Here is a 13,220-nt window from a genome sequence, read left to right as displayed (position 1 = left end):
TGAAGTTTCTAAGTTAGAGCTTTTTGCTACTGGGGTTCCTCAAGGCTCAGTGCTTGGACCACTTCTCTTCTCCATCTACCTGACGTCATGAAGATCTGTCATTCAGAAGCTGTCATTATCACTGCTATGCTGATGACACTCAACTCTACTTCTCATTCCAATCAGATGATCAGACTGTAGCTGCTCTCATTGCAGCCTGTCTGAGAGACATTTCTAGCTTGATGAAGGACCATCACTTTCAGCTCAACCTTACTAAGACAGGACTGCTTGTGGGTCCAGCTAACCAATAATTTAATCACAACTACTCTATACAGATATGTTTGTCAACCATAACTCCTTCCAGGACAGCCAGAAACCAAGGAGTTGTGATCGATCATCAGTTATGCTTCACAGACCTTATTGCTAAAATGACCTGGTCATGCAGACTTTCTTCATACAACATTATGAAGAAATATACCCTTCCTGTCAGAGCAAGCCACACATCTTCTTGTCCAAGCTCTTGTTCTCTCCAGACTGGACTATTATAATGCTCTTGTGGCAGGCCTTCCTGCATGTTCTATCAAGCCTCTGCAATGGATCCAGAATGCAGCAGCTAGAGTTGTCTTTAATGAGCCAAAAAAGCTCATGTTACTCCTGTCCTCATCAGGTTACATTGGCTACCAGTATCCACTCGCATCAAATTCAAGGTACTGATGCTTGCCTACAAAACGACCACTGGAGCTGCACCAATATACCTTAACTCACTAGTTTAAACTTATGCGCCCTCCAGAAGCTTGCGTTCTGCAAGTGAATGGTGCCTTGTGGTGCCATCCCAAACAGGTTCAAAATCACTATCAAGGACCTTTTCCTGGACTGTGCCCAGCTGATGGAATGACCTCCAAATCTCAGTTCGAACAGTTGAGTCTTTAGTCATTTTCAAAAAACATCTAAAGACACATCTTTTTTCACTAGCACTTGACCAAATAATACTAGTACTTACCTATTCTATTCTATTCTATTCTATTCTATTCTATTCTATTCTAGAATAAATTAACTAACTGAGACTTGCCATGGTAATTATATGCTGTTGTTGTCTTCTCGTTGGTCTGATTGCTTCTATTGTTCTCATTTGTAAGTCGCTTTGGACAAACACATCTGCTAAATGATTAAATGTATCTAAAATAGATATATATATATAGAGGTAGATAGATAGATGTGGAAGGTGGTATATGTTTGCAGTGGTGGTTCTTTCATAGCGCTTGGTACTAGTCTCTTAGAACTGAAGGTCTGGCTTTTATCCAGTCAATCAATTCAGACTGGCAGAGACAAACCATCAACACAGCTCTCCAACACACATTGAATATTGACATCACTGGACTAGTGCTGCATGGGGGCAGAAGTGTGAGCGTCCAGACGGACTCAGTCAGCTCACAGATGATTACAGATAAACGCCTCCAAATGCTCAACTCCAGAATAAGAGGAAACAAGACTAATTATTCATTTGCCTCTTTTTCTGTCAATCCTTGTTACCAAGCATCTCTTCTCCATGTGTCTCATCAATACTAATCGACTGAGCATGTGTTCTTCGAGCTCAAACTGCCAGCCGAGGTGATGCTGTGCTGCTGGACCAACTCTGGCTTTGGTAAGTCTTACATTTCCAATAGAATGATAATGAAAAAGGTTTCACTGATAGTTTATATCCCTGTGAAACATACTGAGTGCTAATCCCAGTGCAAATGTTATATATTATTAAAAGTGGTTAGAATTTCAAACGTGGTTTTGGGTTCTGATTTTAAACAATTATTTAAAAATGTAATGGTATTTTGTAATATTACTGTTTTTTTTATAGTATTTTTGGTCATACACATATGAGTATATAATACATTAAAATAAAAATAATAGCTAAAATAAAAATTACTATAAAAGTGTGGCATCATAATATTTTCAATTGGGATAATACAATTGATACAAAAAAAATTCAACAATTTAAATTGTAATAATATTTTACTGTGTTGCTGTGCTTTTGAAATAATTTTTGTTCATGTTAAAAATATTAAAACTACAATTTTTGAAATTACTACCACTGAACGGTTTAAATTAAATCAGAATGTTTTCCCAAACTTTATAAAACAAAAACATGGAAACGTACAGTATATTTATTATGTTACATTTCTGCTTAAAACAAGAACAATCACACATGTAATCTGTATTAAAATTCTAAATAATGAGACATTTTCAGGCTCGCAAATGGGAGTCATATGGAGCCATACTTTGAATTTACAGTCACAGTCTTAATTCAAATCAAGTAGACCGCATTCATCTGTTTTTCAAATGGTGTATTTACAAGAGGAACAAATCTATCACATTCCACTGACATCCTATGAAGGCAGAACATCAGCTCGAGAGAAAACTGTGATATGAAGTGGACAGTCCAGCAGCGTGTAATAGACTCCTTTAACACTGATTGCAGCTGGTACTCAAATCTTACGATACCACAAAGCATTGTATGGGCTTCAGTTGCTATGGCAACAGCCAATTGGGACCTAAATAAACAAACAAACCTTTCTAAATCCACAGGCCATAATCTCCACTGAAAAGTGTTTCACACTGCCAAAATAAAGAGAAATATTTCATTTGTACAGCCAGGAATATATCTTTCAAGGCTCCCAGAGAGATTCCAAAACTGTATCTTGCGTGGCTGAGAGTGAGAACATAATATGTGACACAAAATATTTCACTTCTATTATATCAATAATATAATAGCCATTTTCTGGAAATCAACAGTGACATGCTATGTGTGGGCTGGAAGTGAGTTTACAGGAGAAACTTTCCTCTAAAGCAGTGGTTCATTACCTCTTCTGATCTGAACACAACGCGTTGTGCCATACAACTACTTTTGTAGGAGGATAAAATACATGGAAAAACAAATGTACAAAAGTAGCATGCTATTTACGGTGCTAAAATCTATATAAGCATTTGACAAATTTATGTATATATATATATATATATATATGAGAATGATGAGAAAAGTGTGAGTTGTTAATTTGAAATAAACAATGAAATGACTTTACCTTTGACAAGTGGCATTTTTATTTAGAAGGCGGGACTTATTATGCCATACAGTGCTTTGCAGTTTCTCCAATTTCTATAATAATATAATGAATGAACCATCTTGTTGTAATATCTAACATTTTTGCTCAGGCTCGGCTTGGAGAGCACAGAGATGATAGCAATAAGTAAAGCTAACGTCAGAAGCAATGGCACTGGACGAGCAATCAAAAAATGCAAAATTGCAAATTCGCATTTGTCATCTGTCACCGTGACAGCAAGTAGAATTTTGAAGCTGGAATAATGAAAGGATTGAGCATTTCAGTTGGCAAGAGAGGAATATGGATGGAACATGGATGGAACTTTCTTGGCAAGGAGGATTGTGTACATCATTGTCAGGAACAAGGGAGAAGGCTCCTTTCATTAGATAAGACAAAGTTTAAATTTCGCAACTTGTTTATCAATTTGTTAATAGCAATTTGCTGTGGAATATGAGCCGATTGGGTCCAATCAGGTCTGTGTCTTGCCAGCCTTGTTCAGGTCCAGCTTTCAAATAAGTGACGGTCCGCGTTGGTTCTGGGTCCATTTATGGGTCTCTTTGGGTTCGGGTTCAAAATTTTGGACCCGTGTAGACGTCTACCTGGTAAAACTGTGGTGTAAGGGAATCTCTCACTCTATTTCTCTCTGTATATATTTTCACTGTTTCTCCTAGTGGAAGTGGAGCGTTCTGGTGAAAGCAGGAGCGCATAGTGCTCTCTAAGAGCTGTCGGGCTCCTGAGGGAACTCTAGCTGCAAAACACAAAACAACAGCATAAAAGCCATAGGCTGGATAGAAAAAAAGCCAGCTGGAGTGAATCTGGGAGATCTGAATTAGAAGTGATGGATCTTAGAGAGTGACATCTTATGAGTTTGCATCAGTAAGCATCAGGTTAGAATATTTTCTGGACAGATATGCTTTTAAAATCCATTTCAATTTTCACTTTTGCACACAGACGGAAATGGACCGTATCACCTGAACCTGAGACATTTAAGTTGAGCAGTAAACAATTCACTTCTGCTCAAAGAAAAGAGCGAAACAATCTCATGGGTTTGGACACACAGAGCAGCATTTGTTCAGAACTACACTGGCACTATGTGGTTGCTGAGGTGTTCTGAGGAAAGATACCTTGTGGTATTTTGCAGCAACTTTTGTTTAGATCTGTAGTACAAATGGTGCTGGACGAGTTACACGCGAAAGTCAAACTGAAATAATTCTCACAAACAATTTTGCTTCCATAATTTGGCATAATTTTAGTCTTAGTCCATTAACATCAGTCATCTTAGTCCATGGCTCCATGAACATGCAAAATTAAAGTCAATATTTTTGTTTTCATGTTGACATACATTACATAAATCACTAACTCTACACAAGAGCACAACTGCAAAACCACACCAAAAAGCATTAATAAGATTTAAATGTTATTTATTCATTTTTCATACTCAATTACCAGTTAAAAAAAAAAAAGAAAAAAAAAAAAAAAATTGCAGCCAGCATGGTGCTTCTGATCTGAAGGAGTCTTTGCGCATCAAGTAATATCACCCCCTGGCCCAGCCTTCACAAACACGCTTCCCGACGTGTGTTATGTTCTCAGTCATGGTTCTCCTGTCTGATTTGAGGGCATCGGTGGTTCAACGCAAGTCATGGTGTTTACAGTTGCTGTTCTAGCCATAGATAGTGGATGTTGCAGTGGAGTTAAAAGTCTAAGGTGAAGTAGGCTAATGTCAAATTTCCATAATTTAGACAGGGCAACAAACACAAGTTAAAGAACGAGCAAGGCTCAGAGTTAGACTTATTTAGAGTTAGAATTATTTGCAGGGTGGTATGTGGTATATCAGCTAGTCAATGAGGAATTCACCAAGGATATTTTCGTAAAAAAAAAAACAAAAAAAAAAAAAAAAAAAACTGAAATTAAGACTTAAACTATTGGTCAATTTTTTTTTTCGTAAACTGGAATAAAAAAAAAAAAAAAAAAAAAAAAAAAACACAATAAATTAAAAACTAAACAAAACTAACAACTGAAATAAAATATTAATTAGCAAAAATCAATAAACATTTTCGTTATTAATAAGCTCTTTACTATGGCGGAAAATCTGGCCTGTGGCTGTTTAGGGAAATGCCTGTTCTAAGTTGCTGAGGCTATTAACTGCTCAATGAAGGACCGTAACTTTGAACACACGCTAACGTTGTTAGTCCTAAGCGGCTGATCATAAAGGATGCGTCTGTCGCAGTGAAATGGAAAATAACACAGGTTATGAGACAGAAGCTGAACTTTAAACTTGAGCACTGCATTTTTAGTTTCTTGTGTGATACGCGGGTGCAACAGCAAAACAAGTCCGTCAAGCACAAAAAAAAAAACTTTATTGTAGTCTACTACTACTGTATGTTTGAGAAGTCATATCTTTATGAAGGTTGACTGGCTGAAATGTGCTGTTATTATCTTTGTTTTTTACAAAACATTGCTAATAATATTATCATGCATGTGGAGACACATTTCCCCACAATGTAGAGAATACCAGGACAACACAGACACAGGCACGCACGCACGCACGCACGTATAGTTTAACTTGGTCATACCAAAGAAAAAAGAAAAATTAATCTGCCAAAACATTGACAAAAAAAAAAAGAAGAAGCAATTTAAGATGCTTTCTATTAAAAGTTCTCATAGGACTTTTATCCTGTTTTATATATTTTTAGACATTTTAACTTTACAATGAAAGGAACTGCATGAATATAAGTTAAGAGTAATGTGTGACCCAAGACCACAAAACCAGTCATAAGGGTCAATTTTATGAAATTGAGATTTACACATAATCAGAAAGTGGAATAAATAAGCTTTCCATTGATGTATGGTTTGTTAGGATAAGACAATATTTGGCAGAGATAAAACTATTTGAAAATCTGGAATCTGAGGGTGCAAAAAAATCTAAATATTGAGAAAATCGCCTTTAAAGTTGTCCAACTGAAGTTCTTAGCAATGCATATTACTTTTTATAGTAGGAAATTTACAAAAAATATTTTCACAGAACATGATCTTTACTTAATATCGTAAAGACTTTTGGCATAAAATAAAATTCTATAATTTTGACCTATACAATGTATTTTTGGTGTGCTACAAATATACCCCAGAGATTTAAGTCTGGTTTGTGTGGTCCTTGGTCAGATAGGTTACATTTGTGTGCAGGACAAAAAAAGATTATAAGAAAAGAATGAAATCTCACCAACTTCTGCCATCTCAGGCACAGTTGTGACGAAGGGTCCGTCAGGGAATTTGGGGGCATTGTCATTAATATCCTGAACTTTTATAATGAACTCTGACTCTGGCTCCAGGGGTTTATTGGTGTTGATGTTGATGGCCTGCGCGTGAAGAACATAATGTGATTTCTTTTCCCGGTCCAGACTTTTGGTGGCGTGGATGTCTCCCGTTACCTCGTTGATGATGAAGATACTTCCTGCTCCTTCACCACTAAGGATGTACCTGACCGAACCGTCGCCTTTGTCTGAATTAGAATGTAGCTGAAATGAGAGACAAAGAAACGTTGCTGTGTGACTGCCGATATGAATCAATATATTACAATATATTCAATAACCAGGTCTCATTAAGCACATAATGTTCCAACAAACCCTTAGACGAGAAACCTTATATCTGCCTGATTTGCAAAAGTAAGTAAATTCTTTACATTCTTTACATTTTTAGAGGAAAATGTGAGTGTCTTTTTGCCTGTGCAGTGATGCTGGGCTGTTTGCTAGGATGCTAGGAAAACATACTCTTCAGGAAGTCAACCTACTAATTTCTTACCTATATTTGTTTCTGCACATTAAACTGGAACAGGATCAGGAATTTCTACTAAACACACACACATAATGTTGGGCCAGTTTAACCCCAGGCAAAACACATTATTGCAATTAGATAATAATAATAATCATAAATGTAAGGTCAAATATTATCCTGATATAGGCATGCTTCATACATTTAAAAATTTATTATTTAACTTTTTTGTCATTACAATGAACATTCATTCATTCATTCATTGGGCAGAAATGTGCTTAGTTGTCATGAAAACAAAGTCAAGATTCCAAAAGTCTTAATATTATCCTACAAACTAGGCATTATTTTCTTCATGCATAAATAAAATGATGTATTCTTTTGTTGATTTGAGGGTGAAATGTGACCCGAGTACATTCTTTAAAGCTGTCATCACAAGATTCACCCACCTAACTGCCATCTACACTTTCACGACTTCTTTGAGTCTTTGCTCTTACAGTTACCTCTCTTTGGGAACTGAACGAGTGATCAGACATGACAATGAACTGGTACATGTTGTGGGGGATGTCTGACTGCATTGCACAGCCTCTAGATGCGCCAGATAATAATTACGAAAGCCCTAAATAACAATACTGATATTCCCAAAGCATGGCAAGAAATGACAAGAGCAGTTAATGTTTCAGGAAGGTGTAGTGTGAACCCATGGGATACCTGCTGTCTGAGCTCTGCACACAACAAGCAGTCTGCTCAATGCATGGTGTCTCAAGGCTCATTGGTTTTGTGATAAGGCAAAACATTGACAGAACACTCAAACCGCTGAAAGCCCTGGTTCTCCTGAGTGTTTTATTGTCACTATCCAATAAGTGTCAGATTGTGATCCGCTCAAACCCAGTTTAATGACTAGAGCACAAACTGAAGCAAACAAACGCTTACAACTTGAGACATTTAGCATCTGTACTTGCTTAATAAACATAACTGTGCATGAATCATCAGTGCAGAAATGACTGGATTATGATAACTAGTAGCCGAATGGGTGTTTTATTGTCACTATCCAATAAGTGTCGACTTGTGATCCACTTTAACTCAGTTTGTTGAACCTTTTTAACATTATGAACATCATAGCTATAAATATAACTAATATTTAAGAATTACTAATAATTAAAAAACAATAATCTTTTTCTGACACCAAAGTTTTGAATGGTAGTACACATGGAAATACAGTATATATATATATATATATATATATATATATATATATATATATATATATATATATATATATATATATATATATATATATATATATATATATATATACAAAAACAATCAAAAAAATAAATGCTGATATCATAACTAATATGTATGAAATAATAATAATTTCATGAATGAATGAATGAATGAACTATTTCATTAATGAAATGTTTAAAATGCATTTTATCACTAATATTTATGAATAACTAATAGTTTCATAAATAAATAAATACTAATATCATAAATATCACCAACATCTATGAATTGCTAATCATTCAGCAGCAACTCAATGCATTTAGGCATCTAGATGTGGTGAAGACGACTTGCTGAAGATTAAACCGAGCATCAGAATGGGGAAGAAAGGGGTTTTAAGTGGCTTTAAAGGTGGAATAGTTGTTGGTTCCAGACAGGCTGGTCTGAGTATTTCAAAAACTGCTGATCTACTTGGAATTTCATGCATAAACATCTTTAGGGTTTACAGACTATGGTTTTAAAAAGAGAAAATATCCAGTGAGTGTCAGTTGTGTGGATAAAAATGCCTTGTTGACGTCAAAGGAGAACGGGCAGACTGGTTAGAGATGATAGAAAGGCAACAGTAACTCAAATAGCCACTTGTTGCAACCAACACATCAAACCCTGAAGCAGGTTGGCTACAACAGCAGAAGACCACACCAGGTGCTGTTCCTTTCAGCTAAGAACAGGAAAAGGAGGCTACAATTCGCATAGGCTCACCAAAATTAGACAATAGAAGATTGTTAAAACATAATCTGGTCTGATGAGCCTTGATTTCTGCTGTGAAATTCAGATGGTAGGGTCAGAATTTGGTGTAAAGAACACGAAAGCATGGATTCATCCTGTCATGTCTCAATGAGTCAGGCTGCTGCTGGTGGTGTAATGGTGTGGGGGATATTTTCTTGGCACACAATTGGCCCCTTAGTGCCAATTGAGCATTGTTTAGAAGCCACAGCCTACCTGAGTATTGTTTCTGACCATGTCCATCCCTTTATGACTACAGTGTACCCATCTTCTGATGGCTTCTTCCAGCAGGATAATGCACCATGTCACAAGGCTCAAATCATCTCAGATTGGTTTCTTGAACAGATCTCAGTCAGATCTCAGTCAAATAGAGCAACTTTGGGATGTGGTGGAATGGGAGATTCGCATCATGGATGTGCAGCCGACAAATCTTCAGCAACTTTGTGATGCTATCATATCAATATGGACCAAGATCTCTGAGGAATGCTTCCATATATACAAACTAGCCATTTGTATTAAATTTTTTGCCTGCAATGCAGGTTTCTCCGTTTAGTACAGCAGCACTCTTGCTGAAGCTAAATTGTAATCTAAAACCATCTTTTTACATCTTTTTTTTTTTTTTTTGAGAAGATAATGTAGAATAATTGGTGCAGATTCACTGTGGCTGCAACTGATTTTGTTTACAGGCTTCTAGCATAACGTCTCATTAACTTGTCTTCTGATTGGAGAGGTTCTAGGCCGAGTGTGAGCTCTGACCGTTCAGCTAATTACTGACTGCTCGCCTGAGTGCTCTGTTTACTGACACAAACGGACAGTTCACTCCCGCCGACGACCCTGCTGTGCAATCAGCCCACGCTCTCCTTTAATTACAAATTAATTTCAGCATAGCTGTTTGTATTACTGGCCACGGTTTACACAATTCTTGCCCTCAAACAGTCAAAACCCAGGAAATGAGTTTCACCCCTTCATATGATGGTGTGATTGAAGAGTCGAATGCCTTTTGTGACATTTTATTTGTCTGAATTTCCCATGACTGGGCTGCCAAGACAATACTGTGTCCTTGTAATGCGTTTTTATCAGATTATAACTTCATAATCGATGTCTGGGATCGTATTTGTGCTATCTAATGTACTTAAAGTGTTTCATTTGTGTTGTGTTGGCTACTTGCAGTTTAGAAAATGCCTTGAATGATCATTAGGCCAGTGTAAAACATTAAGATTAAATGAAGGGAATGTTTATTTTATTCAAACTGCACTTTTCTTCACAAATCGGAGCCCAGAGGAAAATTTGGTTGCTCAAACATTGTTCTTTTATGTGTTATAGGTTTTATATGTTTTGGAAAAGTTCATTTCAGTAATTCAACAAAAAATTTGAAACTTGTGTATTAAATAAATCCAGCGCACACAGACTGAAGTAGATTAAGTCTTTGGTTCTTTTAATTGTGATGATTTTGGGTCATATTTAACAAAAAACCCATCTTAACAAATTATACTTGATAAGACCAATACAAAAACAGAAAAACAAACAAAAAAAAAAAACACTAAAACAACAAAGTGATTTGTTGGCCTTCTGGAAAGCATGTACTTGGTAGGGGCTCCTTTTGCTTTAATGCCTCAATTCTGCGTGGCATGGAGGTGATCAGTTTGTAGCACTGCTGAAGTGGTTTGGAAGCTCAGGTTTCTCTGACAGTGGCCTTCAGCTCATCTGCATTTTTTGGTCTCTTGTTTCTCAAATTTCATTTGCAGGTGTTTTGAGTTGATTAGCTGATTGGCGTGTGACCATATTCTAATTTGTTGAGATACTGCGAGATAAATGCGAGTCAAAATAACTACAAATAAAAGCAGCAAATACTTAAACTACTTCAGTCTGTGTGCTTTGAATTTCATTTGAATTAAGTTTCACAATTTAAGTAACATTTCTGAAATAAATTAACTTTTCCACGACATTCTAATTTTTTTGAGATGCAACTGTATACACACACACACACACACACACACACACATGAATAAATGAATAAATGAATGAAAATAATATGCAAGAAAACAATCAATCAAAATAACAAAACATTAAGACATCTAAAAATACACACTTCAAAAGTATTTTGTGTACTTTTAGTCTGGTGTTATTTGCTTTCTGCTGCTTTTGCAACAATAGCATTGTGATAATGGGTGCTGTTGGGATTACACACACACACGCCCCATGACAAATTAAACAGGATTCATTGTGAAATCCCAAATGCTACACGATCAGGACTGCTGAACCCAGCCCCATTCCTTTTACACTCCAGCTCTGCTGCTTCCAAATTTGGTCACAGCTACACAAGGGAACATAAATTTCACTTAACCTGCAGTCAGGCTTCTAATTTGGCCACTGACTTAGCTGGGCACAGGCTAATATATCACACTCTGTCTCTGCAGCAGCTCCACTGATGCTCAGTCAAGCCCTCACTAATGGCAGGAAATAAAAGTGGCACTGGGTCAATAGAGCCAAAACCATCCAGCTAAAACACAGGGTGGGCCATCTATCTATCTATCTATCTATCTATAGAATACAGCATTATATTTGATTCACAAATTGATAAGCCTAAATGATCACTGCACTGTTTTCAGTATTAATTTCTTCAATTATTACAGCTGATATTACACTGACTTAAAGTTTGAGTTGAATATTGTACAACTTAAAAATGAAGTTGAAATATGTTTAATTATTATAAGTAAAAAAAAAAAAAACAGTTTAATCAACAAATGTCAAACTGTTTTTACCCATTACATTTACCATTGGACACCCCCCCCACCCATTTGGCTGATGTTAAAGGTGCTGTAGGGAACTTTTGTAAAAAAAAAATATTTTTTACATATTTATTAAACCTGTCATTATGTCCTGACAGTAGAATATGAGACAGATAATCTGTGTAAAAATCAAGCTCCTCTGGCTCCTCCCAGTGCTCCTATTGCCATTTGCAGAAATCCATCGCTCCCGGTAAGAAACAACCAATCAGAGCTGCGGTCCGTAACTTTGTTTGTGTTCAAAATGTAGAAAAATGTATATAATAAGCGAGTACATAATGAATCCATTTTCCAAACCGTGTTTTTGGCTTGTCCTGAATCACTAGGGTGCACCTATAATAAGTGTTTATATTCAGACTATTTTAGATTGCTTCGGGGGTACCGCGGCGGAGTAACCCAGTACCTTTGTGATTCTTCATAGACATAAACAGAGAGAAGTAGTTCCGGCTACGATGTTCTTCCGCAAGACGCAATTAGTTCTGTTTATTAACCGCTAGAGCGTCAAAAGTTCCCTACCGCAGCTTTAAAGGAAGGTCAACAAGGCTGTTGTGCTTTTTACACTTTTTGCACAGAAACAGCAAGCTCTACCGATCTTCAAATATCACTATGCAAAATATCATCCAACATTCAAATTCAGAAGGGAGTAAAAAATAGGGAGCAACATCCATGCATATAAGGGTGCTTTCACACTAGCACTTTTGGTGTGCACCCGGGTTCGATTGCAGTCATAGTTCGGTTCGTTTGGATGATGTGAACGTTGTCTTCCGTACTCGGATGCGAACCCACGAGTCCGCTTAAAAACGGTGGTCTGGGGTAAGCTTCATGTGAACTCTGATACGGTTCGCTGCTTATGTGAACGCATTCGTACCATATCGCGGAAGTGAACTGCTTTTAATGACAAATTATTTGATGAAAATGTGTGTATGTGTGTGTTTCACTCACTTTCCTGATGAGTGACTGAGGCGCAACCGAACTCGGGTTCAGACCAGGCAAGTGAACCAAGTTTGAAAGCACCCTAAATGTTTGCAAAGAACAATTTTCCAACATCCTGTTCAGACATCATTAAAATATAACAAAATATATTTTTATGTCAAAAAATAATAAAACATATGTAAATCTTTTATATGCCAAGTTAAGGAAAAAAAGATACACAAAATCAAACAGATAACTAAAATTTGACATAGAGCAGTAGAGAGACTATAAGTGTATAAATGAATATATACAAATAATACTTGATTAACTGAGTCCATAAAACTGTGAAAAATACTGGATGAAATGAGATATGGCAAAAGTAAAACTAAAATCAGAAGTTGTCATGAAATGCAATCATATTAAAAATCCTAGATGAATCATAGATTTGAATATACTGTGAGGATACATAACTGAATGATTTGATACAATACATAAATATATGAAAAGATAAGGAAACATAATCATATCAGAAAATGTGGATTCTCCAGCATCCAAAAATAAAATAAAATGCATTAAACACTATTATTTCATAAATAAATAATACCCATTCTCTTTCCATTCACTTTAACAGACTTTTCAGTCATTCGCTTATCAAAAATCTCATTATTTCTGGATTTTATCATCC

General features: G+C 36.3%; 1 protein-coding gene across 1 annotated transcript in view; it reads right to left on the bottom strand.

Moving 5' to 3' along the window:
- The window catches only part of LOC113076338 (cadherin-18-like), a gene marked incomplete at its 3' end in the record, with an annotated part of 83,572 nt that overhangs the window by 42,866 nt on the left and 27,486 nt on the right, over positions 1-13,220 (bottom strand). The window contains exons 3-4 of the mRNA XM_026248970.1: positions 6,494-6,580; positions 6,286-6,421 (exon numbers count right to left, since the gene is read on the bottom strand). Coding sequence (XP_026104755.1) covers positions 6,286-6,421; positions 6,494-6,580 — 223 coding nt within the window. The remainder of the gene's footprint in view (positions 1-6,285; positions 6,422-6,493; positions 6,581-13,220) is intronic.

This window comes from Carassius auratus, unplaced genomic scaffold, assembly GCF_003368295.1.
Source record: "Carassius auratus strain Wakin unplaced genomic scaffold, ASM336829v1 scaf_tig00020023, whole genome shotgun sequence".
NCBI classification, from domain to species: domain Eukaryota; kingdom Metazoa; phylum Chordata; class Actinopteri; order Cypriniformes; family Cyprinidae; genus Carassius; species Carassius auratus.
This window is presented reverse-complemented; position numbering and strand designations above follow the sequence as displayed.